The sequence below is a fragment of the Sabethes cyaneus genome, chromosome 3, assembly GCF_943734655.1.
Source record: "Sabethes cyaneus chromosome 3, idSabCyanKW18_F2, whole genome shotgun sequence".
NCBI lineage: Eukaryota > Metazoa > Arthropoda > Insecta > Diptera > Culicidae > Sabethes > Sabethes cyaneus.
The window spans coordinates 216,535,666-216,560,718 of NC_071355.1; the positions used below are offsets into that span (position 1 = coordinate 216,535,666).

Here is a 25,053-nt window from a genome sequence, read left to right on the forward strand (position 1 = left end):
TTAGCGAGAAGGATTTTGCCGGATCTAACAATACGCTGCTTTCAGGCGAGGAATACGATAGCACTGAAGTATTCGTTGATCACTGTTTCCTGGTTCTGGTGGTCAAACTTTTCATGGACTGATGAGATGATGCGGTGAGTAATATGATGAGTCCGTGGAAGAATCACTGGTTCAGCTGCATCTATAGCGATGACTGTGTATGCTTTCATGCGACCTTTGACACGCAGCATATTGTTCTCATCCAAGGAGGTGCACCACTGGTAGAGTATACTTGGGGATCTGGGAGTCGTTCTTACCGGACTTGGCAAAGAACGGTTTCTAACGAGGATGGTGGTTTCCTCTACAAAGGCAGTTGACTGTGCACAGTGGTTCAGGCACTCGTGGTTTCCCGTAGCAGCTATGTTTCAGGTTGTTGATGTTAGGGTCCTTCAGTAGAAAGGAATTGAGGGACACTGCGTGGACGGTGGCAGCTGTATCCCATACCTGTCACATTTTGCGTGGTTTGTTTGGGTTTACATCCGGGAAAAATGGAATACCACACGCGAGAACTTGGAATTTGCAATTCTTCTTGTGTCAACTTCCTGACGTGGCCCTTGCGGACGTGGTCGTCGATCTTCGCTTTTATTGGGTCGCTTAAGCAACAATTTAAGTTTTGTTGCACTTTTCTATTGGTATTTATGCAGTTTTATTATTGGTATAAATGTTGGTTGTAAAAACTATCACGGGAGCGTCATAAAACCTGTGATGTTACTTGGGCGGCCAGCGCATCTTCCTTCTTCATACGGTTTTCAAAGCATCTCCACCCCTTCAGCGCCATGGCTTCACTGTCAGGAAGCCGAACAATATCGTACTTCCAGAAGAGGGCGGATTCGTATCGACCGACTCTTGTCCGACGAGTATTAGTTTCCAGGAGCATTTGTGTTTATCCGTTTTAATGACTCCGAGGCTATCGAACGGGTACGGTACGATTTCACCATCTTTCATAGATCCTCATCGAAATCTCTGTTGAATTTGCAATTTTTAGCGCTGTTTTAGGGTTTATTTCTAATTCCTGTCGTAGTAAATAATGCCATTCTAATTTTCATCATTTGTTGGGTGGATTTAATGAATACACCAAAAGTTCTTGTGCTGATTTGACAAAACACACTTACCTTCCGATCCGTGAATTTTGAAATCACTGAAAAGCGATTATTAAAGCATATTATTGAAATTACGCAAGTGATTTTATTGTTTAAATGCGTCGTACCGTTTTAAAATCCGTCCACCAAAATTTTTCATCGTCCGAACTAAACATCACAACAATGTTTACAAAGCTAACGCGGATGTGTTTGTGTAGGACGGTATGTTATTCAACATGCCGATAAATATTATTCTGCAAAATTTCTACAGGTCAGGCAAGTTTTCCTGGCTGTAGAATAACAGCAATGCCTTGCGTGAGTTTTTCATTTATGCATGACGGAAATTAAAACGATTAATCGACATTTTCTTCTTCGTCGCACGAAAAAACGTAGGAAATTTGGCTGGTAGGACTTCTTTAATGATAAAAAGCGTTTAAATAGATCTCAGCTCACTTTGATTAATCGCGTGTGATAGACAACAAACTAAAATATTAGGCAATAACTAGTTTTGCATTGTGTGTCATAAAAATGCTGATATTTTTAATAATTTGTGTTGGATAGAACGGGAATAGCCAATTACGACGAAGCAGCAACATACCCTAGTTCACGTATCGTTTTGCTTTCTCCATACAGGAGCAACTTCCGAACGCCATCCACCCTAAACGTATTTTGATAGCGTTGGGTTCATTGTCGTGACCTTCACGACTCTTGACAGCATGGCGTGATCTAGACCGAGCGGGATTCGAGGACTAACGTCATTTTACGATTTGGGGGGTAATCCTGCCAAGTAAGCATACCTCTTTTGCAGTTGCGGAAGTAGCAGCATTTGCGGACGAGTTTGCAAGGAGGACATCGTGTACACTCCTGATAGCTTGCATTTCTTCTAGTTATACACGCCGGAAATCTGAAGATTTACCTGCTGAGACTGCGACTTTCTTGCGTTCTTCCGGTCCACCTTGCACAATGATTTTCATCAGTGAGGCTTTGATCGGATGCATCATCCACGTACGCGTAGGTGTGTATCGTCGATGCGCGGGCGGCCATGATGCACAGTGCTACACTTCAGAACGTGGAAAGACACAAACAGAACAAACAGAAGAAACTACAGCGAAACCAAATCTTCCGAGAGGAAGAGCGCCACCTGGAAGGTCCTAGGAAACGCGAAAGTTCTGTTGGCTACTGAACGGATTCCGCAAAGGCTTTGTGCCGCGAGCCGAAATGTGTCGGGATCAAGGTGAGCTAAAATAGGTGATCTAGTTTTCACAGTTTGTAGATAAGAAGTGCGCAGAACAATTGGTTAGCAACCATCGACGTTGTTTATACATTCAACAGGTTCCGCTTTGAAAATTTCGGTGATCGTCAAGGGTAACCCAGCGGGGGTCAAAAACAAATTTGAACATCAGAAAACCTCTCTTGACTAACCTTGGTCGGAATAAGAATGGCAGTATTCTGACGGGCGATCGTTAGGTGACCGATAGGTGGAAGCGGCACCTCGTTGAACACCTGAATGGCGCCCAGGCACCAAATATTTACACTGCGGCTGATCCTCCAAAAGGGCCGTAAATACAAAATTCCCACGTACGATTTGTTCGTTGATTTCAAAGCCGCATATGATACCATCGACCGAAAAGAGCTATGGGAAATCATGGACGAGAACAGCTTGCCCAGGAAGCTTATCAAACTGACTCAATCTACGACGGATGTCATACAGTGCTGTGTTCGGATTTCAGCTGGATTGTCAAGTTCATTCGAATCACACAGAGGGCTTGGTCAAGGTGATGGTCTCTCATGCCTGTTGTTCAACACAGCGCTACAAGGTGTTATCAACCGAGTAGATATCAACGCACCGGGCACGCTCTTCAACAAATCTAGTCAATTCGTCTACTTTTCCGATGACATGGATATTATGGACAGAACATCTGTGGCGTTGGCTAAACAGTACATTAGATCAAAGCGCGAAGCAGAAAAGATTGAGTTGAAGGTAAATACGTCTAAAACAAAGTACATGCTGGCCAGCGGAACCGAGCAGACTAAGGCCCCGTACAAAGTGTACCCTGTAAAAGACGCTTATTAAACCGGTTGGTCTCAACGGGTATGAAACAAGGACAATGTTCGTGGTAGAGATGGTCGGGTAGCGGAAAATTTGCCCGAAACCCGCACCCGTACCTGTATCCGCCGGGTTCGGGTATTGAAAAACAATAATTTGCGGGTTCGGGTCGGGTACGGGTTCCAAATTTTTGTTTTTGAAACCGGGTACGGGTCGGGTCGGGTATCTCCATTGACCACATTTAACACTAAAGATGGTCGGGTACCCGGGCCCGTCCCGTACCCGACGGGTTTCGGTCGGGTTCGGGTATCAAAAATAATAAACTTGCGGGTTCGGGTCGGGTACGGGTCTTTAATTTTTCTCTTAATCGGGTACGGGTCGGGTTAGGGTATTCAAATTTTTATACCCGACCATCTCTAGTTCGTGGAGAACCTGCGAGTGCCCGAAGTTTTCGAACGACGCGTGTTAAGAACGATCTTCGGTGGCGAACAGGAGAAGAGAGTATGGTAGCGGAGGATGAACCATGAACTCGCACAGCTCTAAGGTGAACCCAGCATGCAAAAGGTGGCTAAAGCTGGACGGATGCGATGGGCAGAACATGTTGCAAGAATGCCGGACAACTACTCTGCAAAGATGGTGTTTGCCTCTAATCCGGTAGGAACAAGACGACCAGGAGCGCAGCGAGTAAGATGGTTACCAGGTGGAGCGAGATCTGGTGGAGAGTACTCGGTGTTCGAGAAATTGGAGAGGGGTAGCCCACAACCGAGTTAACTGGAGAAACCGTGTTCAACAGGTTTTGTCTTGGGACGGCAAGCCACATAAGTAAGTAAGTAACGTGGAACTGCTCTATAATCACTCTCACAATACACTTAGCTGGGTGAATGTGTAAAAACTATGGAATTAGGAGAGCGGAAAAGAAAACTGGCTATCAATAAACTAGCCGTGGTGTAATTGTATACGCGTTCGATCGAAGTTTGAGAGACATGTGTTCTAATTCTACCTAGTCAGTCAATTATTTTTCACTGTTTGCATAGCATTTTTCAAAGTTCATTCAATTTTTATTCTCCACAAAAATACAGTAACTTGTCCCATAAGAAAGCAAGTCAGAAAATGTAACAACGTTAACTCTAAATGTTAATTACTTACCTTCGATGGCTTTTTTTGCTGCGAATCTATTAAAAATTGGCTTTCGAATTCGTTAACAAGAAAAAAACACAGAATAAGTCGCTCCAAATTTTGTATAAAATTACTTTTTGCTTTTTATTTCAATGACCACATTTGCCCATTCATCCGATTTCTCTAATAATGTTGTATAATATAATAGCAATAATAATATTTCATATATAATAATAATAAGAATAATAATAATAATTCCATCCTACAATGGTATATATTGATTGGTAGCACAATGTTCATCGATTACGATGCTATATTGTTGTTTCTGTTGCTGGTTGCGTTGGTTTTGTTTATGGCTTAATTTTTTCGTACTTTTTTTTTTATTTTTCATACATTCTGCCTCATAATTTACCTTATGTATAGTCGATTCCGATAAAAGCTTTTCTACTCTATCCTCCTCTTTCCCTCTCTTTCTCTCTTTGTATAGTAAAAATTCGATCGAGAAGCGAAACTGCAATGGTTGAATGAACAGGATGGAGGGTAGAGGGTGGTTCATGTGTCGATCGATTATGATTCGTTTCTGCGCTTAAATCTTTTACTCTCTGTGTATGTGTGTGTATGTGTTTGTATATATTTTCGAAAATAAAACAAATTTATTTTTTTCTCTGTCTCTCGCTCTCTGTGTACCGTTAATCGCCTCTGGCAGTGTTAATCGAAAACAATTGGTTCCATCGATCGGGAATGATTTTTCAACTCTATTAAAACTGTGGGTTTTTTTTGCTGCTGTGCTACTGCTACTGCTGCTGTTTGATGTTACCGCGAACAGGCCCCGGCCAGGCTGCAAAATTGAACATGATTTCCATTTATCGGTGAATGATGTCGTCCACGGGAGGCCGTCATCGTCGTCGATGATTGAGTCGCATGAATAACTGATTAATTATCGACACTGGGCTAGTTTTGTGCCAGCACCAGCAGTTGCACACTGTCGGGACCGGCTATGTTGGGTTTTATTAATGCGAGTAGGGAATTCCAAAATGGATTGATTTTTACGAGATCCTTTTTTTCCAGTTCATTGCAATGCAAGTGCGAAATCAGCGCTACATTATTGCGGATCGATTTAATTTAAATAATTCGATTCCACAGATTTATGCCCTTTGCCGTACGTAACAAATGGCTGTCGAATGGGCTGCTGTTAAGGGTAGGTTGTTGGTAAATTGGTTAGGTTATTTAGTGCTGTTCCACCGCCATGGGGGTCAACGGTAATTGAAATTTCCCATAGTTTTGCGTACAATGGGATATCATTGTTACCACACGGTTGTTGGGGGATACGGGAAAAGGGCCAAATACTGTGCGCAATAGATTGGTAACTGATTTTAGTTCGATTGTTCAACTTACATCTATTACACATAAATTAAATTATTTTAAATAGTTTGTGAGCGAGATTCGTTCATAAAATGATTAAAAAATTGCTATGCTCGTTTAGTGACGTGTTTTGCAACAATATCGAACTATAAAATGCAACTACAAAACCAACTAGAGACATTCTATTTTGCCTCCGTTGAATAATTTTTTCAATTAGAAACAAATATTGAACAAATACTTCATTTGTTCAAAATCATTTTAATCCAAATATTTTTAAATAATTTATGCTTTTAATTCTTTACGACGTACAAAGTTAAGCATAAATCCCATATTAATACCTGATAGTTTATTGAATCGCTTTTAATTTGATCAAAAAAATATCGGTAGGATGGCTCGAATTTTGGACCACCCAAACTCGGGAAGGGACAGTCTAAAAGTTAAATGCATAATTAGTGATTACATTTTTTAGTAAAGAAACAGAATACAAAAGTTTTTAACGAAATCGGAGCTCTTTAGGTTTTATTCTATCTTTTTAGATGAAACTTTTGTATGAAAACACACCGTCCCCGTTTTGAAAAAATAATTTTACCTAGTAAAGGTTAATATGGAAATACATCAACAGAATTTTATTCAACTCAGAGGAAGTCAATTTGAACGGTTTAGCTGTTCTTATACCTTCAATTTTATTTATTAATTAAATTTAAAATAGCAGCAAACTGAAATGTAAAATAATAATAAAATATTTCGATAAATGAATTAAAGACATTAATCGTATTGAAACAATCATTGATTTCACGGATTGAAACGAAAGTTTTCTATTACCAGAGCAGCAGGGATTGATGGAACAGCACAAGAAAAAACAACAAACGTCATATTTCGAGTAATTATATAAAGGGAACCAGAAAAAGCGCAGCATATGCAGAACACACAGTCAATTTTCATAGCAGTACAAAAATAAACCGAAGCAACGACAAAACCGATGCGTTACGCGAACGATAATAATGGTTATTTTCCCACCATCAAATGGGTTCAATCTAATCGACAGCACACTGATGATAGCCCATAACATTGTTTTTTTCTGTACAAATAGTTGATGCACCATCGATTAGCAACTTAAACTGTACCTTCTGATTAGTGAAAACAATTAATTTTTTTTGCAAACGCGGATGCAGAGGGAAGTTACGACTATATAATTCTACTATTTAAAAAAACCAAAAATAGCACATTTTGCCAATTGTGTGTAGTTTGCCAATAATTTTGCGATTCAGTTTATTGTCTTCCGGGAGGTGCTCGCTAGACGAATTCCTAGGCTACTAATTTCTCTTCTCTTTTAGTTTAAATTCAACAGACAACGGCTAGCTCAGCTCAGTTACGCGAGTACATATAGAATACGTACTCAACTTCAGCGATGAAAATGCAAAACAAATTAAGCTAGTTATGCAAGTAAGAAGACTACATTACACGTGTCCCTAGAAGTCGCTCACGTCTCCTTCCGTGTCCGGATAGGTGCAGTTGAAGGGATTTCGCAACCAGTGGCAGAGTGATTTGTCCGTGCGGTTTCGTTTCTTGGACTTCTGGTTGGCTCGTGAGGCTGCCGAACCGAAACTCGACTCATCACTATCCCGTACCGTACCTACACTGTGGTATCCGCTTTCCGCTCTCCTCGAGATGCCGGAATGCTTGGAAGTTCGCGGTGTCGAATCGTGTCCACTGTCGTACGCTTCCGGAGTTGAAAGCGGAAGCAGAGGTAGTGTTGGAAGGGATTGCTGTGCTAGCATGGAGCTGCTTCCCTTGAGAGCTTCATGGTCATCTAGCTCGGCGAGAGGGTTCTCCCGGATGTGCTCCTCCGGATCGAGCGCAGTTTCGGTGTTTTTCTCCAGCTTTGGCAGATTGGGATCCGAGGCGCCGTCAGGATGTCGTAAGGAAGCATACTGCTCCATACCGGCAATCGCAACGATCCCCGTTAGACTTGGCAACGAACTTTGGCTGGGTGTGCGCGATAGGTTTAACGATTGTCGACAATCACGACACCGAGGACTCGGGGGACGGTACGCTGGTTCACTGCAAACACTCGCCGGACCGGTGTTGAAGCGATATGCCGGTTCACTGTAAACACTACCAGCGTCACCGAGTCGGAAAGCAGGTGTCACTTCAGCCATAGCCAACTGTGACGTGAAGATTTCCCTCAGTCGGGCCAGTTGATCGAATTGGTTACTGTGAAATAGAACACGGTTCGCCATCATTTTTCCACTCAACTCAATTAAAATAAGACCCAGTAACTTACCGCATATTATCACCAATGACGCAATCACTAAAAACATCTCCTCCGACATTGAAGCTCGACACGACTGAAAGTTCACCATGGCTGAGTGCGCTGAGGGGATGCTCTCTGTGGACAAAAATTCGGATTAAGTTTCCAACTTCCCCAGGAATCCGAACAAATACATACCCTCCCATAGTTCTGGCGATTTCATCTTCCGTTACCTGCAGTCCACAGTCCATCATACCGGCGTTGTGACTATTGTGACTGTGAACGCTCATGTTGTCCCGAGACACGTGTCTCGAGCACAGGCGGTGAATACTTTCGTGCGAGATTTCCCGTGAACCGAGTGGATCCATCAATGGCAATGCCGGTGGTACTTCCGAAGGGCCGCTATCTTGATCCTCCTCCTCCTGACTGTCACCGTGTTTACTAGCGGGTTTATCACTAGCGTGCGATGAAGCAGGGTGCGATCTTTCGGAATGATTGTCGTTAACTGAAGGAGGAGCGGTGGTACTAGTAATGACTGCTGCTGCGGTTGACATGGATGTGGTATTAACCGCAGCCGTGCTATATACTGGACACATTGGCTGGATTTCCGGATTATCCAGACTGTAGGCTTGTTTGAGTCCCGTACGCACATGGCTCTCGGAACTGTTCAATACTCCACTGGTGGCGGTGAACCCACGGAAAGCAATTGGGTTCACCAATTCCTCTTGCTTTGTATCCAACTCTAAAATGAAACCATCCTCATCGGATTTGCTCGGTCTAAACCTAGGTAGATTATAGCTCTGGTGTCTACTGTGAGCCGGTGAGTTGTTGGCTGACATCGACTGCTGCAGGAGCTGCATCGATTGGTTCTCAACCCACTGTCGAATCATAGATTTCTTGTGGTTATCCATGAAACCATAAGCTTGGGCCGCATGGCTTCCCATGGCTGGAGGAAAAACTTGAGATGCGCTGGCTGTTTTCGGACCATCCACCCAAGTTTCATGATTTTTAACGTGATTGATTTCCCTCAGTAAATGACGAGCTTCGTGGACCTTGGATTTAGACATCCGCGGACCGTCGATCCATTTTTCTTCGCTTACCTGTCGGGAGGGGCTTTCCCGGGTGGGAGTTGGACCTGCTACGGGGGGATTTGATCGCCGAAGTGGGGATCCTTTGGGGGTGGGAATATTGGAGCTTTTACTAACGCTAGTCATGTGCTTAAAAGCTCCGGCAACTACTTTCGGTGAAACATGTTGCGATGCAATTTGAATCACGTTTGCTACCAGTTCCGGCCCGGCTGAGGCCTGCTGGCCGTAGGTTTGATTCCGCTTCAGGCTGTCGGTACGTATGGGGATCGGTGCTGGGGCAGGATTTTGAGCTGCAAGGGGGCAAGAATAGGCATTGAAATAATTCAACCGAATAGGATGGGGCAAGGTTTCGCTCTTACGCTTGGAGGTGGAAGTGATTTTCTTTTTCTGGGGTGAGGCTGTAACAGTCGGGGTGGGTTTTTCGGCGACCGAACCTTTGAGAGCTTTGTTCATAGCGCACCGGTTGTCGCCGGAGTTTAGGCTCGGCAGATAAACAGGAGGATGTTCTCCATCGGTAGGATCATCGCAGGGTCCCATGTAAATTACGGTGTCCTGCGAAAAATCCGAACTGGATGGGTCGGGACCTTCCGACGATCCGCCGGATTGGTGACCTGAGGAACCATTTAAACCTGCACCACGGTCGGCAAACAGATGATGTCGGGGTTTTCGTCGTCGCATCCGATGGATACGAGACGCCAGCTGAATTGTGGTTAATGTATCAGTGTGAGTCTGAAAGCAACGGTATGGTTGACGTTTTATATGGTTGAAGTCAGTACCTATAAAATGATTCCTACCTGCGAGTGTACCACGTGAGCAACAATAGCCACATGACAAGTCAGCGGCGCCAGACAGTCCCGCAGCAATGGCGTCAGCGGATGGTCCCTGTTCGGTGGATGCTTTTGGCCGCTGAGAATCGCCAATAGTACGTTACCGATACCGGACAGTGGCAGCCCTCCGCTTCGATTGGCGCAACCCCCCAGATCGATCAGATGCAACCGGCTGCGACCACCTTCCACTGTTTTATTTTAAGTTAAACCAATTTAAGAGAAAAATAAACGAAAAACAGTGAGAACCAACGAGGGAAAATTAAGTACGTCTGCAGAACCGTAAAAGTGTATTTATTGAATGGCGGTCGGCGCCGGCGAAACTTACCGCCCCGTTTACCGGACAAACTGTACTGGTAGACGTGCAGGGTATAAATTAGTGCCGGCTCCAGGTTGCTGCTGCCCTGCGCCCGTCCCGAGAGAGCCAGATCCAGGAAGAGCGCTGCCCGCTCCGCCGTCGGGGCCCGCAGCTCGGTCGGCCGGCCAAGGAAGTCGTCCCGTAAATACATCCCCGGTGAGTCATCGGATTCTGGAGCGATAAAAAAAAGAAATGTGATGGTTGAGATGGTTTGATAAATTCAAATTGTTGCTTTATAGTTATCCTTGAAAGTGCAATTTCAACACTTTAGCTTTACAATCATTTCTGTTTCATAATTGATATCACAGATTGCAGAGAATATTGCAGAGATTTTTTTTAAATAGGTATAACATATCATTGTAACAATTATTTGTCATTCGCGTCGATTACATTTACTTACTCTTCTAAAATTTCCAACAAAAATATTCTTAATCAACCAAACAGGGGGCGTATTCGAGGTGAAAGCCACTCATTCCTGACACAAAAGTAATTTATTGTCGATTTCCTAAACACCGGACTTTTTATGACTTATGGCAGCAACAGTCGTGCAATCCACACGCCATTTGGAAAGAAGCAACACGTACATGACGAAATAGCGTCATTCGATCATATACAGGACAGATGCTTCTGTTACATCCATCTAATCTCACTGAATCGACGGACGGGCACGGCATTTAACGGTGGAAACCAAAGGCGCATAATGCGAATGGATGGGTGGCACAGAAGGCACAAGCACGAAACGACGAGTCACCCCACTTTGCAAGCGGCACGCACGCTTTTTTCTCCTGCTTCCCGTGCCTGATAGATGCGAACGTTTAAGGAGAATGATAATGGCGAATCATTACCGTAATGAGTCGAGAATTTCGTTGTTCGATCTGAATGTTATCGGTGAAGAGTGTGCGGTCTGCCAGCAGAAAACAGTTGTAGGTACCAGTCTAGTAGCGGTAGAGTAAGGACGTGCCACCCGTGCTCGAGAAGCGTTACCAATACTTGCCGGAAGAAAGGTCCGGAAACTGTTGAATGAATAATTTTCCCTTCTCTACGTTTACGACCACGTCAGTACTATGTTTTATGACGTATTCTAACGTAGTCTATCGTCGGAATGATTTTAACCGAAGCAATAAATTGCCATTAGCGTAATTATTTTCCGATGGATGAAAAATAACAAATAATTGTTTCCGCAAAGCAACAGAGTTAAGACTGAAACAAATTCACAGTTGATCTTCTTATGCTGAGCAGTGCTAATTGAAACTTAATAAAATTTTAAACCCTTACTAATGGAAAAAGTTGATTCTTGCAAATGGAAAACATGACTTTAAAACTTTTAATCTCTCGGCCACGTTGAAGCACTCTGCACTTGCCGGGTAGAGGGTTGCCTGGTTCAACCAGAACAAGCGCACTGCCGTCCCGAAGATCCGTGTAACCCATTTGCACGAACTTTGCTCTCCGACTGTCACAGCACGTATTTGCCCTGCTAGACACCGGTAAGCCTCCGAGCCAGGTTTAACCTTCAGCACACGTGACTTTCTACCTGACTTTTGTCGATGTAATATTCTCGCTCGGTCTCGGTTCATGGTCCCCACGGAAGTCGGAAGCATAGCTAGCATTTCGGAACGACTGCAACTCTGGATGCATTTAACTGCACACTTGTGGAGTCCGTTTTCGGGGTAGACGACAAACAAGTAAAAATCCCCAAACAGCTTGCCGAGCGATTATTCTACCCTTCCGACACGGGGAAACCAGACAAATCATGGTTTTCAGAATCCCGGAGCTACTTTTCTCATGATTAACTGCGTACATGGAAACACACTCTTTTCGGTATAATTTCGTCAGTTGTTGTGTGTAAAAATATTTCCGACGGTCATCAGTCTAGGGCGAACTGCCATCCTGGATCATTTCTAAATACAGGACGAACCGCGCAGTGGTTCCAAGATACCAGCCAAAACTGTTGAAACAATAGCGATCTTTGCCTTTCAACTCACACACAACAGCTTATTAAGGTGAAATTAGTCGTCATCGATTCTGCCAATTTCAAAAGAAGTTTTTTTGTTTGAAACAAAAATTCTGTTCATGAAAATATATTCGCTGTATTCAGATTACAGTATTTACATTTTTATGAACAGAATCCCGCTTTTGGATCCAAAAACTGCTTCCGAAATTGCGCTTTCTAACGAAAAGTTAATGACTGCTAGTTTTCCGTTGATAAATATAATCTAAACGGTGTTATTTGATCAATTTCTATGCCAAACAATATATCAACATTTACAAAATATACTATTTGTTTCTAGAAAAGAATATTGTTAAGTGTATTTTGAATTTAATGTATTTGGCAACCCTTCACCGATTCCATCCAGTCAAAATGGTGTGGGTTGGTCCATCCTGTTAATCCCAGTCAAAATAATAGCACGGTACTGGACAGAAAACATAGCGACGGTCCTCCCCTTCTATGGCTAGCTTCTCCAGCTCGCTCGCCGGGTCATTTGCCCGAGGGAACGCTCTTCTCAGTGATAAATACTGTCATTTAACAACACAACCTACTGCCCTGTCGACGACGTAGGCAGTATCATATCGTCGGCCGGTCCAGCATCCTAAGCCCGTCGAACCGAATATTGGCGGAGAGGAGACAGGATGGTTGACCGATCGTTATCGTCATTACGAGCTTAATGTAAAATGCAAATATGTATCATGAAGAGCCAATTGTGAACGCAGCAATCTGAGTGCTGTGTACGGTTTTCTACATATGTTGAATCCAATAAAATGTGGTATATTTTGAGCTACAAAAATCCTTTTCATGCTTTAGAACATGACCAAAATACAGAAGTGTCTATTATTCGGTTTAAAACTAGATTTGAGAGTTAATCTTCAATCCTATCACAGTAAAGCAAAAATTTACGACCAATATCTAAAAACATAGAACGATTCAGTTTGGGAAATTGGATAATCTTAAACAAAATTTCCCCTTCTCCAGAAATCCCAACAGCAGGGCAAAAACCCTTTTTTTGGCTGTGCCTACCAACCAATCATTCAATCAACGCCATAATAAAGGATCAACTTCTCTAGTTCTACCTTACGCTACCCCCTCTGTTAGTGCCCCGATTATAAAATAACTATAATGAAAGGTCTCACCGGGGGAGCCGAAATCCGGACATTTTCTCTCATAAACGTCAAACGATTTAGTCTCCCGTATGGTATAGCCTCAATTGAGATCCTTTCCGCTTTGTGTTTCTTAAACGACAGGAAAAAAATGAACGAAAAGGAAAAACTTTCCTAACCGTTGTTGTCCACCCATCCAATCAATAGGTAATCGGTTCAGTAAAAGTGCTTACTGAATTTTACCGCCGCCGTGCCGCACGGCAAGAAGTCGCACCACCGGCACACGTGTGATTCAATCCTTCGGCTTTCCGTGTGCTGTTTAAAGATCCAGTTTCGCACATAAATCGATTTCCGTCCCCGGCACTATGCTGTTGCCCTGATCGGCTATTTTCCGGGTTTTGTTGTTCGAAAATGGGTAATAAAAAGAGCTGTCTCACCTCCGCATTATATCGATACTGTCACAACCGTCCGGCGGGGTTCTCAACAACATCGAAGTCATTCTTTTCTTTCTGCCCTGCCTGGCCCTGGCCTGGCAGCAGCTGGTCTCGTTGCTTCTATTGTGTCGTCTTTTACTCACCCACACAGCTTCTTGCTGCAATTCTAATGCGGGGGGCCTGGCGGAAAATGATGAGACTGAGATGTGTGACCGGAATTTCTATAGGGCTCATTTGAGGAAAAATCGAAAGCAAATCCCTGCTACGTGCTGTGTGTTCGGGAAGAGGCTCGTCCCGTGTCGTCGTTACGCATATGTGACACTGCACACCGAAAAGTTTGCAGTTTTTCCACGGGTAGTGGGGGTGGATGGAGGATGGAGTTGGCAAAAATAGGCTTAGAATATTGATAATTTTTGCGAAACGAGCTTGCTTCGGCTTTACAAGATATGAAAAATTTAGTAGAATTAGGCTTTGATTTCCGAATTTCCAATCAAAAGCATTAAATACTAAAATAGAGTTTTATTAGCTTGGAGTTGAACGGTGACTACGTGGGACGTTGAAAGTTTTTGTATCTGGTGTGTCTTTGCTTATATTCCCGCCATAGACACGTGCCCCACCTCCTCTAAAAATATTAATATAGAATAAAATAATTCCTCAAGGTGTAACCTGAAAGCCCAGAATGTCATGTTAAGAACCGCTAATCTCAAATCCAATTTATGGCCACTTTTAAGTACGATTTTATGCCCAAATTCAAGTTTAGTATCAAGTTCAGTTTCAAGTAAATCCAAATTTGAGTCTAATTTCATGCCAATTTCAAGTAAAACTCTAATTTCAACTCCGATTTCAAATACAATTGCACTTGTAATTATAAATCAAATTTCAAGATTATTTCCAAGTTTAATTTCAAGTTCAATTTTAAGTCTAGTTTCAATTTAATTCCAAGATCAAGTTTAAATTCATGTCTCATTTTTAGTTCAACTTGGATCCAATTTTATGCCAGGGAAGATTGTGTTTTTTTGGCATAACACGTTTTGTCCATCGGCATGATGTTTTTATAGAAACGGGATCAAAATTTTCTTCAAACATTCGTTCTGGTACACATCTTGATTGATAGCCAAAGAGGGCTTGAACCATGGCTTAGAAATACCTCTCTCGAAAATGGCAATGTATAGCATCATTTTCTGTTCAAACTTATGTTTAAACTTGTATTTTATGTTCGAAGATGCAGTAGAACTATCCATGGAATAGTATCGGTCATTTCCGGCAATGTGCGTCTTCAAAAGGGCCAAGTAACTTTCCTCGTCCAAAACAAAGTATTTTCCGGAATAACTTTTTATCAACCAGCGGCATTGGGATTTCAAAGCCGAAATCTGTCTCTTAGTGTATTCCGGGGCTCTTGTCTTCTTTCGGCACTTTATTCCAACTCTTTTCAATGTTTTGCAGATGTACTGTTGGGAACAGTTGAACTTTTTTGCGGCATCCTTTTGGCTCACGGAATCCTTGTTGTTGAAAGTACGAGAAAAGGAACGAAGTCCTTCTGTGTACATAATTTTGGCTGGTATTCCACTACCTAGCTTGCGAGTAGCAGTTAAGGATATGGTAAATAGTCGAAGCCGCAACATTTTCGCTTTTGAAATGTTGTACCGTATACGTTTTGCCGAGATCTTTGTTGCAATTCGTAGAAGTGTGCAATGCAGTCGCGAAATGATTCTTATTTTGACGCCATTTTGAGCAAAACTTGGCAAGCATAAACAAAACAAAAAATACTGGTAGAAAGAGGAGAGAGAGCTAACACATACACACTTTGATTTCTCTCGCCAGTAGATATAATTCGGTTGAAAATCCGAAATATTGTGGCCATTTTTTTATTGAGACAAAACTAGGTCTAAATGGTTATGTAACGTTAGGTATACTGACGACTGGCATACGGACGTTAAGCATTTGGACGATAGGCATACGAACATTAGGCATAATGTACATTAGGCACAACGGACGATAGGCATAATGGGCGGTAGGCATAATGTACGATGGGCATAATGAACGTCAGGCATAATTTACAAAACTTAGCTTTCCTATGAATACCCTACTAACACAGTTGTTACAAAGTAGTTGTGGCAACCGATATATGACTAATTCTGGTTATGAATAAGTTTATGCAACTAAAAGTGCTAGAATTGTAGTGCTTGGGTCAGTACTTGAGGCAATCATCACTGCGTCACGATACCGTGAACGTAGGTAATTCCAATCAGTTCCTAATTTCGAACACTCAACCAAAGTTCCATAAACGCACCTAATTCTGCGCACGACACATTTCAGTCAACACTTTCAAATTCATGCAAATTTGTATCTTAAGTCACAAACCTAGGAAAATATGTGTCCATAGAGCAATTCATTTGAAAACGGTACGATTTTTAAGGAAAATATGCGATGCGCAGAATTAGGTGCTTTTACGGCAACCGATTTTTGGAAGATTGAATTAAAATTCATTATTCAAGGGCATGCTTTAAGCTTAAGGATTAACATGAACCTTGGTTTTTGATTCAATCTACTAAAAATCGACTTCTTTAGTTGAATGATCCGAATTAGGAGCTCATTGAAATTGCCTGCCTTCACGGTACAATGAGAATCGGGTCGCCAATTTAGTATAAATTCATTTAGCTTAATGCTGTCGTCGTTAATAATGTCGTTGGCCCTAAAAACATTGTCATAAACATAAGGGGCAATTTGGCCTAACGAACTTTTGGTATAAGTTACAAAACTTTTCATAGACTATTCATGGCTTACACACATTTACCAACTCTTATTAGTGTTCCCTAGCCCTCGCATCAACTCATCGGGTTGGTATCGAAAAGCCGAATAACAAATAGCCGAATTTCAACAACTGTCACAGAAGATCGGAATTCTATTTGACCGAATTACGAAAGGCTGAACCCAAGCAGCACACTTTTCGCACCTAAGGTTGCAGAAACTTATTTATGACTGAAATTAGTCATAAATCGGTTGCCACAACTGGTTTGTAACAACTTTGCTAGTAGAGAAACCCTATTTGGCTGAATCTCAAAAGACCGAAACTCGAAAAGCCGAAAAGGCTGAATCTCGCCGAAAACTACATTCTCAAATAATATTGATAAAAATAATAATTTTAAGGTCAATGTTAAGCTGGTTAAGCACTGATGGTTGCATTAAATTTTATTGAGAAAGTGGGACTCGTGCCACTTTCCATTAGTGGACTGGTAAACAGTCTTAAAATTTGACTTAAATTTATACTAAATACAAAATTAAATTTGTTTTCAAATTGCACTTGAAATTATACATGAAATATGTCTAAAAACTGAACTGTAATTGAACTTGAAAGAAAACTTAAAATCGGAGTTAAAATTGAGCTTGAAATTTGACCTTTAATTTACCTTTAATAAACGGATTAAAATTTGAATTTATAATTGGGTGAACTTGAACTTAGAAAGCTTGCTTTCTAAGCAAGATAGCTTGCCTGCCCAGACATGACTTCAGACTAAAAATAAAATTTTAATTTTTACTTAAAACTGGACTTCAAAAATAACCTAAATTGGACATGGAATTTGACTAATCATACTTGAAATCGGACTTGAAATTGGAAAAATTTGGATGCGCGACGTTGGGCATACGGACCATAGACATACGAATGGTAGACATACGGACTTTAGGCATATGGAAAATAGGCCCAATGGACGTTAGGCATACTGGACAGTAGGAAAAATGAACGATAGGCATAATGAATGGTAGGCATAACCCAAATAACAATTCATAGTTTCATTACGTTCCTATACTGGTTTTCACTAATTTTATAAAATTTTATACCAATTTTATAAAATCGCTAATAAAACTGTGAGCTCCAACAGAGCTTTCTGATGACCACTATAAAACTGCCTTCTGACCAAGTGGCCCAGAATGTTTTTATAACCTCTATAAGAATCAGGTTATTAGCTTATGTAGTCATATCAGGCTCTGCTGAGAGCAGCAATGAAACCGATTAAGCTTTCGCTGCTTGACAGTCGTAGCCATAATTTAATAAAACTTTTCGTTTTTCGCTCTGGTAAAAGTTAAATCATTTGATAATTTAGATCACGTTGGCACTAATAGTATTAGAACTTGTTGATTCATTTCGGTGAAAATCAAAAGCTGTTGATTTAGTGTGACGTTTCTGCCTACTGTTTTCCTTTGGCCATCATCAGACGTCTACAAAACAATTATGAAATTAATTTACTACATTACATTTTACATGCAGCATAAAATTTTCGGTCAATTTCTTTGTTACAATACATTTACTTGGTCTAATTTCTCACTTTCAATAACGCGTCAATCCTGCATCATCACTCACAACCAATTATGAATCCCCGTCTTTTCGCATTCGGGTTGAGCTGCTTAGTAAATTATGCCTAACGTCCGTATGCCTGATGTGGTACTCTCGAAAATTTTACTTGAAATTGTATATAAATACGAAATTGGTCTTAAATTTTACATTGACGTTGGACTTAATGTGTACTTTACATTGGACTTGAAGCTGTATTAGAAATCGAACTTGAAACTGTATTTAAATTGAACTTGAAATTGGACTCTGAAATTCTGAAATTTGAATTTACAATTGGATGAAGTTGGACGTAGAAAACTTGCTTGAAATTAAACATGAAATCAGACTGAAAATAAAATTTAAATTTTTCTATGAAACTGGACTTCTAAATCTAATCTAAATCAGACTTATAAGACACACTCCAGCGTTATGGGACACCATCCCTACTATGGAAATCAGTTGCTGCTTTCATCAAATCCCTGGCATTCAAGTGGAAGATAATGTCCTCGTTAATCAACTATTTTACAAGGTATTTGCCAAAAAATTGGTTAATACGGAAGCAGTTCACATAGTCAAAATAGGTGCTAATTGTGTCCCGTAACGCTGGAATATGTCACAATTAGATTTTAAATTGAACTTGAAATCGGATTTTAAGTTGGACCCAAAATTTTACTTTAAATAGGAATCAAACTTAAGTTTAAATTACACTAAAAATCAAGAACGAAATTGAACGTGACACTCAAATTAGAGTTGGCATTGGATTTTAAACCTAATGTGAATGCAGACTTAAATTTGTATCTAAATTAAATTTAAAATTAAGCCTGAAATTCAATTAGAAAAAAACGAAGCCTTGGGCCGACTTTCTAAAATTTGACCCTTCTTTATCGACAGACTTCGCAGCCGGTTACTAGAGTACAGGGCAACTACGGGGCTATACTCAAAATAATCTGCATAATGCATAATGGTAAATTTCCATATGAAAATCCATATGATTATCATGTGCTACATATAAACACAATCCGCCCAGAAGAACACATAAAAATTATACGTAGAGTAGGGCGGGGCAAAAGTGCGATGTTTGTAGTTGTCATTAATTTTCGTGAGATATAAAGAAGGACAACAACATAATATATTTTATAGTGATGCAGTAACTCAATGTCTTCACATTCAACTATAAATCATCTGCGGTAATAGTGTTTTGCAAAATAAATTCTTCTTTCTTCTGATCAAGTGCTGATTCGCACTTTTACCCCACTAGCGGGACAAAAGCGCGAATACCACGGGGCAAAAGTTCGAAGCTCGAATCCATGAAATTAGCCCAGCAGTAGCTAACAAAACCATATTATCTTCAGTCTGCGTTATGTTTCGGTAAGGGATATTCTCAATTTGCACCTTTTCTATTTTACGCTGGTGTATTGCAGCCTCCGTTAAATCGAAACTTTTCAAAACGTTTGTTTTTTGTTTCATCAGTGGAATTGTTTTTCTTCGGCCAACATCTGTAGAGCACACAGTTTTCTGCAGATCTTTCATTTCTAGTATCTGTAATATAGTGCTTAATGCTGTATATAATTAGCAATACATTTTTGCCTCGCCCATGAATCGTGCTTTTGCCCCACCCGTGAATTGAACTTTTACCCCGCTAGGCGCTTGACGGGGTTAGATTACATTACGGAAAAGTGAAATATATTTTGTAAATTATTTTCACCGTATTTTCAAAACAGATATGTGAGTGATGTAAAACGCTGCTACAAATTTTCAAGAAGTAATATCCTCCTGTTGATATCGTGTTTGCCGTATAACAAAAAATTACATCAAACCCGCCCTAAAATAACATTTGCACATAACTCAGCAACTATGCATCGTAAGCAACCAAAGTTTACGTTAGATTCAAGCTGTCAAAGTAGTCACCCATCCATGCCAATGTAGAAAATTTACTCAGAATCTGCACCGATAAATCACTGAATCGCACTCTTACCCGCATCGCACTTTTACCCCTCCTTACTCTATATGAATTTTAATGAATTATAACTGTTCAAAACACATAAATGAAAACTGTTTGGCATAAAGTTCATTTACTGGGCACAATGCAATGCATTTACTGGGACAAATAGAAACTATACGAAAAGTTTTCTCAGTGTGTACAACGATCTTACTGACTTCAGTAGCACCGCCCAACAGAGATTCAAACATACGCCGACTGGCTTGTTCGACCAGCATCGTACATCGAAGCTAGCTGGCCGGTTTTACTTGTTTAAAGATATTTCTGAAATAGATGATGTCTGACAAAATCGGTCTGAGTAGAGTAGAGTAGAGTAGAGTAGAGTAGAGTAGAGTAGAGTAGAGTAGAGTAGAGTAGAGTAGAGTAGAGTAGAGTAGAGTAGAGTAGAGTAGAGTAGAGTAGAGTAGAGTAGAGTAGAGTAGAGTAGAGTAGAGTAGAGTAGAGTAGAGTAGAGTAGAGTAGAGTAGAGTAGAGTAGAGTAGAGTAGAGTAGAGTAGAGTAGAGTAGAGTAGAGTAGAGTAGAGTAGAGTAGAGTAGAGTAGAGTAGAGTAGAGTAGAGTAGAGTAGAGTAGAGTAGAGTAGAGTAGAGTAGAGTAGAGTAGAGTAGAGTAGAGTAGAGTAGAGTAGAGTAGAGTAGAGTAGAGTAGAGTAGAGTAGAGTAGAGTAGAGTAGAGTAGAGTAGAGTAGAGTAGAGTAGAGTAGAGTAGAGTAGAGTAGAGTAGAGTAGAGTAGAGTAGAGTAGAGTAGAGTAGAGTAGAGTAGAGTAGAGTAGAGTAGAGTAGAGTAGAGTAGAGTAGAGTAGAGTAGAGTAGAGTAGAGTAGAGTAGAGTAGAGTAGAGTAGAGTAGAGTAGAGTAGAGTAGAGTAGAGTAGAGTAGAGTAGAGTAGAGTAGAGTAGAGTAGAGTAGAGTAGAGTAGAGTAGAGTAGAGTAGAGTAGAGTAGAGTAGAGTAGAGTAGAGTAGAGTAGAGTAGAGTAGAGTAGAGTAGAGTAGAGTAGAGTAGAGTAGAGTAGAGTAGAGTAGAGTAGAGTAGAGTAGAGTAGAGTAGAGTAGAGTAGAGTAGAGTAGAGTAGAGTAGAGTAGAGTAGAGTAGAGTAGAGTAGAGTAGAGTAGAGTAGAGTAGAGTAGAGTAGAGTAGAGTAGAGTAGAGTAGAGTAGAGTAGAGTAGAGTAGAGTAGAGTAGAGTAGAGTAGAGTAGAGTAGAGTAGAGTAGAGTAGAGTAGAGTAGAGTAGAGTAGAGTAGAGTAGAGTAGAGTAGAGTAGAGTAGAGTAGAGTAGAGTAGAGTAGAGTAGAGTAGAGTAGAGTAGAGTAGAGTAGAGTAGAGTAGAGTAGAGTAGAGTAGAGTAGAGTAGAGTAGAGTAGAGTAGAGTAGAGTAGAGTAGAGTAGAGTAGAGTAGAGTAGAGTAGAGTAGAGTAGAGTAGAGTAGAGTAGAGTAGAGTAGAGTAGAGTAGAGTAGAGTAGAGTAGAGTAGAGTAGAGTAGAGTAGAGTAGAGTAGAGTAGAGTAGAGTAGAGTAGAGTAGAGTAGAGTAGAGTAGAGTAGAGTAGAGTAGAGTAGAGTAGAGTAGAGTAGAGTAGAGTAGAGTAGAGTAGAGTAGAGTAGAGTAGAGTAGAGTAGAGTAGAGTAGAGTAGAGTAGAGTAGAGTAGAGTAGAGTAGAGTAGAGTAGAGTAGAGAGAGTAGAATAGAAAAGAACGGAATATAATAATACGATACATGGCACCCCTCAGAAGCACAATAAACAAGCTAGATTAACTCCAACTTCGCACTTCAATTAACCAACCCTCCACTTTGCCCTCTTCCTACTGACGTTGGCTCTGATCTGAATTGATCCTTCAGGTCGGCTCTTTAAGCAGTAAGCACCAACTATAAATTCAACCGGTTTGTGCAATTCCCAGCAGGGAATTATCTGGAAACCGCAGTGATGAAGGTATTAAATGAATAGGAATCAGCATTTTATTTCATTTTCTCCATTCCTGCTCCAGAACTCTGCTGGTGGCTCTATCGCTACCGTCGTCTGACCACCCATCCCATATTACGGATGCGGCACACTATAGTGTACCTTGGAGACTCTTCAACACGCAAACCTGCCATTCTTTGTCGTGCACTGTGCCAAACGGTACCTGCCGGGTTGCGTTAGTCTGATGGAGCAATCAATGGCGCTACCGGCCAGAAGCAAACCAGAGAAGTCCAGCTTCTGTTTATTCATTTCCCCGTTCCATTTCGCTCAGTCCCCCACTCCAGGCTTCTCGATAAGCTAGGCAAGTCTCGATTAGCTTCTGTTCCACTCGATTCTTACCGGCTGTTGATGGTCAGCCAGTACCACCAGCACCACCACTACCGCCACCGACCGTTATCCCCGGCAGTGACTATCCCGGGAGGCTCTCATTTTTCAATGACCGGATATGTTAGATTAACATTTTTCAACGAAAAGCACAGAGGCGGGGCGGATCGGTTCTGAGACGAATTAGCAGCCAGCAGCCACAGCCAACAAACGACTGTTTGTAGAGTCTAACCTGACTCAGGAGAGTGAAGAGGAAGCGGAGTTCGGTCGGTGTCCATTTCAAAGCAAACCGAATGATTGGCTGAAACGAAGCGCTGAAGCGTTGTTGGCGAAAGAAAGAAAACTGCTTCAATTGTCCGTGAGTTGCCTGCTGGGAAATGCAACCCGTCCGTCGCGTCGTAGATAGTCGGATGCTGGTCGGTCGGTCGAGTGGGGCAGTCAGTTGGCTATTTAGTGATAAGTTGTGTAGTTTTTGCTTTCTCTAATAACAGCTTGCGATGCTAACCGGAGTAGAGCTGAGCTGAGTTGAGCAGAGTGGGAAGAGTTGTTTCTAGTTTGTTTGTGTGGTCTTGATGAATGGTTTCGTTGGTTGGGGGATGGTATACTAACTCAATCTCCAGGATAGTTTGCATCCTGCTACCGTCCTGTATGACCTAATTTCGGTGCTTCATGGGTGCAGCAGGGCATCAAGTTGAGGTTTGTGAATATGCAAACCTGTTCAAAAGATATGAAGCCATTTTGAAATGGATATTTTGGATTCTATCATTCACAAAGTATCTCATGGATATGTGAAAAAGTTTGAATTTTTCTTTCATTGAATGAAATTGAATGAGCTGAATAGATTAAATTATTTTGCAGTGCAACTAATTTTAGGATACCAAAAAAACAAAAACAGCAAAAGAATAAAACATGAACGTACTAGGATCCATTTGAGTCTATAATGTCATACAGCATATCGTTGCCAAAGCCGAAATAAGCAAACACAATTAGTGAGCACATTATGGCAGCAAAATGGCCATCTAGCCATTTACCTAATAAACAGTAAAACAACAATCATTTCCCAAATACACCGTCGTCGTTTCGATTTCCCTAACAAGTCGAGCTATCGGTGTACCGGCTCAGCGAAAACCATACGACCGAAAGTCAAAAAGTCGCCTCCGGTCTGTGTGCCAGCCACCGGCCAAGTATCTGCCCGACCGAATCGAACCGAAACGGACCGAAAGGGGTGACAGAACGGTAAGTATGAAAATGATAAATGTTGATGCTATTAGTGAATTATTAAACAATTAATTTATAACCCTCGCCAATTTTCTGATACGACGAGGACGACGTCGCCGCTGCCGCTGCGGAAACCGGTAAATGCGGGAGAGTGGAAAATCGGCGCGACAACCCTTACCATGCTGATGTTGTTGAACTACGCGACAAATTAGATGGACCGCGGGACATCGGACACGACGCGAGTGCACACTCTGATTTCCACACTCGTTTTTGGGTAGTCGGAGGCGTTTACATATGCATACTTGTGGAAGAAATTGGTTGCTATTTTGGATACTAAATGACCGTCATTGAATCACCGTGCGGCACAGACAAACAACAGTCTAACAACTCCGACATGAGTCCGAAGCGATGGCCATGATATGCCATGTCCCTTTTGCCAGGCCATTCATATTTGCTCTCATTCACTTTGTCTAGGTGTTTTGCAGCAGACACAAAACCTACTCACTTTGTGTTCAAACTTGTCCCGCGCGCCTTTTGATTACTCCACAGACTTCGGTCGAGTTTATGCTCCACTTGATGGCAAATTAAATGGAATTAATTCGTACTCGTGTTTTTTTACTGCTTGCGAGCTTCGATGGACCACGCGGTTACGGGTTTGGCCAAAGCAAATAAAAACATCCCTAAACGAGCGACGCCAGCGAAGATGAAATTTACTGATCCCGGACGGACGAGCCGCTTTCGCTTCAGCAAAGTTCAAATTAATTACCGGGCAAGTTCGGCAATTGACGCGTCCAGAAATAAGCCGTTCAATCGACCCGGAACAGAGCAACGGTCCCATCAAACGTGATTGCGATTTGCATCATCATCGATCGTCGTAGTCCTCGACATCCGGTGTGTGACTCGAGGCGATTTTTTCGACGTTGTCCCCGGTGCAGCAGCAGGTCGGGCAGCATTTGCAAATGCACTTTGCTACCCCAGCCAGCCCGGGGCGATGGCAATCCATTATAGACTGCACCGGGGACACACACCAAATCACTCCAAATTATCAGTGAGCCAGTGAGTAGTGCAAGTGCCCATCGCCGGTATGATATACAGTAGCAGTAGTGGACCGGAAGTCGACACTATTAAATGGAATACCAGCCGCGTCTAATTCCCGCATTCGCCAGGAATGCCTACCACAGAGCAATTTTAATTGAAATTCTCTGCTGGAAAGTGTATACTCGTTTTGATTTGATTTCAGGAATGTCAATTATTTGTTGCGGAGAATATTTGTGCATTTGTTCCTCCAGGGATAGGCTGCCGCCAGTGCCCCCTCCGCCAAGGTTGACGGCGAGTTGCGGTAGATTTTTCATCTGCGGAAATAATTGAAGTCAAATTCACATTTATCGGACTGTAATGTGTAACTCTATTTATCTGCTGTTTATTGGTGGAATTTAATGAATGGTATCATTTTATGAAACCCAGTAATGGGGCTCTATGCTTTGCGGAATTAAATTGGACGACATTAAATGCTACTGATTTCGGCAATTTAAAAAC

General features: G+C 41.7%; 2 protein-coding genes across 2 annotated transcripts in view; both read right to left on the minus strand.

The window, feature by feature from the left end:
- Positions 1 to 25,053, minus strand: part of LOC128744639 (uncharacterized) — a 379,511-nt gene that overhangs the window by 112,221 nt on the left and 242,237 nt on the right. The gene's annotated exons all lie outside the window — the stretch shown is intronic.
- Positions 7,113 to 25,053, minus strand: part of LOC128740703 (kinesin-like protein GA13060) — a 195,890-nt gene continuing 177,949 nt past the window's right edge. Inside the window, exons 8-12 of the mRNA XM_053836267.1 lie at positions 10,135 to 10,335; positions 9,777 to 9,997; positions 8,093 to 9,711; positions 7,928 to 8,032; positions 7,113 to 7,857 (exon numbers count right to left, since the gene is read on the minus strand). Of these exons, the coding sequence (XP_053692242.1) occupies positions 7,113 to 7,857; positions 7,928 to 8,032; positions 8,093 to 9,711; positions 9,777 to 9,997; positions 10,135 to 10,335 (2,891 nt within the window). The remainder of the gene's footprint in view (positions 7,858 to 7,927; positions 8,033 to 8,092; positions 9,712 to 9,776; positions 9,998 to 10,134; positions 10,336 to 25,053) is intronic.